The sequence below is a fragment of the Siphateles boraxobius genome, unplaced genomic scaffold (genome assembly GCF_051911475.1).
Source record: "Siphateles boraxobius isolate OS27281-9 unplaced genomic scaffold, OSU_SipBor_1 66, whole genome shotgun sequence".
In the NCBI taxonomy this organism is placed as follows: Eukaryota; Metazoa; Chordata; class Actinopteri; order Cypriniformes; family Leuciscidae; genus Siphateles; species Siphateles boraxobius.
Genome location: NW_027509193.1, coordinates 13,047,147 through 13,053,146, shown reverse-complemented (window position 1 = coordinate 13,053,146; position 6,000 = coordinate 13,047,147). Strand labels below are relative to the sequence as shown.

At 39.4% G+C, this 6,000-nt stretch overlaps 1 protein-coding gene across 3 annotated transcripts in view; it reads right to left on the bottom strand.

Moving 5' to 3' along the window:
• Positions 1 to 1,045: 1,045 nt before the first annotated feature.
• Positions 1,046 to 6,000, bottom strand: part of phb (prohibitin) — a 12,185-nt gene continuing 7,230 nt past the window's right edge. For all 3 annotated transcript variants that reach the window (XM_077212305.1, XM_077212304.1, XM_077212303.1), the window contains 3 exons: positions 5,346 to 5,462; positions 5,165 to 5,260; positions 1,046 to 1,833 (listed from right to left, as the gene is read on the bottom strand). In XM_077212305.1, coding sequence (XP_077068420.1) covers positions 1,621 to 1,833; positions 5,165 to 5,260; positions 5,346 to 5,462 — 426 coding nt within the window. In that variant the 3' untranslated portion in view covers positions 1,046 to 1,620. The remainder of the gene's footprint in view (positions 1,834 to 5,164; positions 5,261 to 5,345; positions 5,463 to 6,000) is intronic.

Genomic DNA, 6,000 nt, shown 5'->3' with positions numbered 1-6,000 from the left:
CATGCTCGACACAGGACCCGCGTCTTCAGCCAGTGCTGTAAAGGGCGCATGCGAAGCAGACCTAAACGACGAAATTAAGTTGATGTGGAATGAGTAGTGTTTGGAGTCAATTGTTTTATTTGTGATAATAATGGTTTTGATGGTTCAATCAAAATTCTCTGGAAAACACTTTTGGCCACTACTGTATGTTTGGTGTGGTTAGTGCCACAATAGTGTTATTTGAGAGCCTGTTTACTGTGGACTGATGGGCCCAACTCAAGTCGTCAAAAAATATCTTATATATTACGTTCAGCACGGATTTGTAGAGTGGCAGATGTTAATAAATGTCTTACTAGGTCAGTCATAAAAAGAATACCTTGTCAATCAAACTTATATAATTTATCAACTCCCTGCCATGATAACTCCAATAACATATCTTTGTTGGAAAGTTTGTGGCATCCTCATCTCTGCTGCCACCTTGTTACTCCTAACTCGGGTTAGGGTACCTCTCCAGCTTTCTTGTGTCTAGGAATAGGAGTAAAATCGCATCCTTCTTAGAATTTTGACACACTTAGGACAAAGATTTTACTCTGATCGGGTTTTTACGTACGGCCCCAGGTCCCCTTTTGTTTCTTTTCCTCAGTATTGTGAATATTAATATGCATTTTATTTCTATATGCTACTCTTACCACTGGATATCACTATTGGATTGAATTCTGAGGGTTTGGGGTGGAAGAGATGTCTTGGGTAGTTTTTCTATTTTCCGTTATTTACGACTTTCAAATTTTAGGTTGGGTATGAATACGACTAGGATTTTGTTTTGTTTCTTCCTTTATTGTATGTAATTACAATGGATTGGTGAAATTGTTAATAAAAATATTAAAACACAATTTAGGCCTAAGCAGTGAATAAGGAAATTGGTCTATATAGTATTAAATTATGTATGACACATATTTTGTCTTCCTGTGTGTCTATAAATTAAAATAATGGATCTCTCATTACAGTTTCTCATTTTCAAGTAAGAACATTAAGAACAATTTCTAAAATAATAAAAAAAAACATTGAATTTAATTTGAAGACGCATTTAATTGTATTGTGGTTTAATATAAATGAATCACTGTTTAATGATTACTTGATCAATTTCCCACTTATCGAATACAAGAGCACTCCTTCTGCCACATACATACAACAAAACATTTTCAAACCAAAAAAAACACAACACAGCCGCTCCTGCAGGAGCAGAGAGTGAGATTGATGTCAATCATCCAGCAGCATGGCACACATTGACAGTGCAGTCTCTGTGTCTCACTACTCATATTTAATTTCAAACAATACCAACTCGTATTTAGCAGAGAAAACATTTCAAATGCAAATATATATGCACCAGCAGTAGATTTGCATACACACAGACTCTTTTCAATTGCTGTAACCACCTTGTGGCAGTCCATACTTTCAGGAAGAGAGCAAGTAAATTCTTGGACTAAAAGAGAGAAAAACACAAGTTGTCTTTGCTTCTATAAAGTTTGCCTATAGGCTGATCAGATAGTTGCATGGGGTCTACAGACACCACCTTTTCCAAAAGAAGCCAAATTTGGAAGAAAAAAACGAGAAGTGAGTGTGTGTGTGTCTCTAGTTTCCCTGTCACTGTGGTAACTGAAGGAGCGTTCCCTGTCCAGACGGGAGGTAGGTAACATTGCGAGAGCGGCTGAGCTGGAAGGCGATGTCCTCAGCTGCCTCCAGCTTTCTCAGCTCCACCAGGCCGTCACCAGCTACTGCTAGAGAATCAGCGATCAACAGCGCAGCCTGGGAGTCTCCTTCCGCTGATATAATGGCTGCCTGCTTCTGCTGTTCTGCCTGAGAGACAATTACAGAGACAAATGTTACATCACCTGTTGCTTATGGGAAAAACAAAAACAGTTTTCCATTTTAGATGCATATTTTTTTTAACTTTTAATAATTAATTTTGCCTTTTAAATATCAAATAAATATATACATAAAATTCTAATATTTACTACCATTCAAATCGTTTGGGGTAGAATTTCTTTTTTTAAAGAAACAAGTATGTTTATTCAAGGAGGCAGATTTCTGTCAAATAAATTCTCCTTTTGAACTTATTCAATCAAAGAATCCTGAATTTTGTTTTATCGTGCTTTCTACAAAAATATTAAGCAGCAATTGTTTTCAACATTGATAATACAAAATGTTTCTTGAGCAGGAAATTAGCATTTTAGAATGATTTCTGAAGGATCATGTAATGACTGACTGCCTTTACTGTATTTTTGATCAAATGATTGCAGCCTTGGTCAGGACTTCTAAGAGGCTTCTTTCAAAACCATTCAATCTTACCGACCCCAAACTACTGAATGGTAGAGTATATTTAAAATTAGAAAAAAATACAATGGAATTTTTTCGCCATTATCTTAATGCAGGGACTATTCCACATACATTACATTGCCACGTTGTTCTGAGGGTAAAAAATCAGATAAATTTTGCACTCAGCAAAATGCACATTTCATTTAGCAGGTGATTTTGGTGTTGATAGTGCGCATAACTGAAAACATTGAGTGTCATTTATATAAACACCTAATAGGTTTGGTATTGAAACTGTGGAGTAACTCAAAGACAATTTTTACTTGCATTTGGCAAGTGTTTATTTCAGACCATGCACGGCACTATTCCATTTTGAGGCTGTTACGGGGTCCCTTTGGTTTTATTTGCATTGCGTGAAGCGCGACAAGAGTCACTTGGTTTTAGTCCGTCGGAATTGGTTTTTGGACAATGTACGGGGAACTTTAAAAGTACTAAAATATGAGTTTCTCTCTACTGGCACATCTGAGAAACAATGTGCTTGATTTCGTTTCTCGTACCCGCGAACGTTTGCGAAATGCTTGTGCTGTTGCGAACGAAGCTCTTTCTCTTTCACAGGGAAAAATGAAGCGTTGTTTTGACAAACACGCGGTTGTGCATCATTTTACGCCTGGCGAAAAAGTTTTACTGTTGCTTCCTTTGCCCAGTTCTGCTTTAGCTGCGCGATTTGCTGGTCCGTATGTGATTAAGAGCAAGCTGAGTGACACTGATTATATAATCAATACACCAGAAAGACGACGGAAGACACATTTGTGTCATGTAAATATGCTGAAACAATATGTAGCTCGAATTGAGAAGACTGATGAGGTGAATGGGTTGTCCCAGACTGAGGCACAGTCGGTGTTAAATGTAGAACGAGTATCTTTGCTGTCTAGTACAATGGGTGCTGAAGATGTAGATGATGGATTGAAAATGTCCACGGAGATGTTCAGGGGTGGTCATCTAAAGAATTCAGAGATTTTAAGAGTTTTACCATCTCGTTTGTCCTATTTATCTAGCGAACAGCGTCAGGATGTGATTGATTTGGTAGAAAATTATCCTAACTTGTTTAGTGATGTTCCGATTGGTACCTCTGTCATCCAGCATGATATTGAGGTGGGTAATGCAGTTCCAATAAAACAGCATTCGTATCGTTGTCCAGTAGTTAAACGGGAGATCATGAAATGTGAAGTGAACTATCTGGTTCAAAATGGTTTTGCCAAAAAGAATAATAGCCCGTGGAGTTCACCGTGCATTTTAGTACCTAAAGTTGACGATTCATTCCGTTTTTGTATTGATTTTCGCAAGCTGTATTCTGTTACTGTGCCGGATGAATTTCCGCTGCCTCGAGTAGAGGATTGTATTGACAATCTTGGCACTGCTCGGTACATTACGATTGGCAGGTGCCGTTAACTGAACGTGCTTCTGAGGTCTCCGCAGTTGTGACTCCCGATTCTTTCTTTCAATATACGCGTATGGCGTTCGGTCTTCGAAACGTGCCTGCTACCTTTCAAAGGTTAATGTCTGCAGTTTTAGGTGATGTTCCGAACTGTAATATTTATCTTGATGATGTCGTTATTTTTTCTTCTACGTGGACAGATCACATTTCTACTTTGCACATGTTATGTTTTTAGCCGATTAGCCGCCGCCTCTAACTTTAAATCTGACTAAATGTGATTTTGCGAAAGCCTCCGTTACATACTTGGGGAAACAGGTTGGAAACGGTCAAGTACGTCGGGTTGACACAAAAGTGACCGCTATTCTTGCATACCCTGTGCCCACTACTAGGAGAGAGTTGCGACGATTTGTAGGCATGGCTGGCTATTACAGGTGTTTTTGTAAAAATTTCTCGACTATAGTTGCTCCTTTAACGAAGATGTGTAGCTCTAAAGTTGTTTTTACTTGGACTGTGGAATGTCAAAGTGCATTTTTGTGTGCAAAGTCTCTCCTTTGCAGTGCTCCGGTGTTGTCTGCTCCTGACCTGGCTCGCCCGTTCAGGCTCGAGGTAGACGCCAGCGCGAAAAGAGTTGGAGCTGTCCTGCTTCAGACTGGTGCTGATGGCATATCCCATCCAGTCTCTTATTTCTCAGCTAAATTTAATTGTCATCAGTTGAATTATTCTACTATCGAAAAAGAGACTCTGGCTATGTTGCTTGCTTTGCAGCACTTCGATGTGTACGTTGGATACAGCTCTACTCCCGTCATCGTCTACACAGACCATAATCCCTTTAAATAGAATGTACAATCATAACCAACGGTTTATGCGCTGGGCGCTAATGGCTCAATGTTATAACCTTGAGATCCACCCCAAGAAAGGAACTGACAACGTCGTGGCAGATGCCCTTTCTCGGGGCTAGGTAAATGTATAATTTAATTTATATGTAGCATATGTGTAATTTTACTTTTATTATGGTGTTCTTGTTTGCTTTTACTGGTCGCTTCGTCCAGAACCTGTCTAAAAAGAAGACTGGTTCTTTCTTTAAGTGGGGGAGTGTTACGGTTCGTGTCTTGTGTTTTCCTCTACTTGTGATGACGTCATGACTCTGTGTTTCTTTTGTGTCTGAGTTTACTGATGGATCTGCACCTGTGTATCATTATACACCTGCATCGTTGGAGTCGTTTCTGATCCACTATAATAAGGACGCTGAAGCGGAGTATGGCAGGAGAGAGGAGAACCAGCAATATTTTCTTTATTTGTGATACGCGTTTCTTGAGTTTTTGGATGTTTGTGAGTAATAAATGTCATCGCAGCGTACTCAAGTCTCACGTGTCCTTCTTTATGTTGTGAAACCCTTATGAAGCCACTTTTAACAAAAGGGTTCGTAACAGAGGCTCTTACCTTCTCTACAACAAACCTGGCTCTCTCAGCCTCCTGCTGTGCAACCTGCTTCATCTCGACAGCCTCAGTGAACTCCTTGCCAAACGTCAGATGTGTCTGAAGGGGAGAGAGACAAAAGAGTGAGACACTGGAGGAGAGAGAAACTGAAACATCAACAGAGGGGGAAAAAAGAGGTCTTTACCAGAGAGACGTCATCTAGAATGAGACCGAAGGTGGATGCTCTTTCTGTCAGATCTTCACTGACCTGCCTGGACACCAGCTCTCTCTGGGTGATGAGCTCACCAGCATCAAAACGGGCCTGCGGAAAATTGATACACCTTAAAATTCCATTTAATCCATGCAAGGTTTTGGTTTCATCTTATGTTCCGTAGACGTTACCAACATCCAGCCCTATACACATTACGGTCCAAAAGTTCGGGGTGGGTAGGATTTAAAAAAATTTTTTTTTTTTGAAAGAAGTCTCTTATTCTCTGCATTTATTTAATCAAATACAGTAAAATCTGTGTAAATATTGTGAAATATTATTATAATTTAAAATAACTGTTTTCTATTTTAATTCATTTAAAATATAATTTATTCCTATGATGTTAAAGCTAAATTTTCAGCATCATTACTCCAGTCTTCAGTGTCACATGATCCTTCAGAAAACATTTTAATATGGTGATTTGCAGCTCAAGAAACATTTCTGATTATTATCAATGTTGAAACCAGTTACTGTTCGGTGTGAACGAACGTCGAGAGCATCAAAGTGTCCGGAAGTCATTCCTTTTCAAAGTGAGCTGGCAGCGAGTAGCGGTGCGGCGCGTCTTGGACGGTGTGGGCGTCGAGGAAAGTTG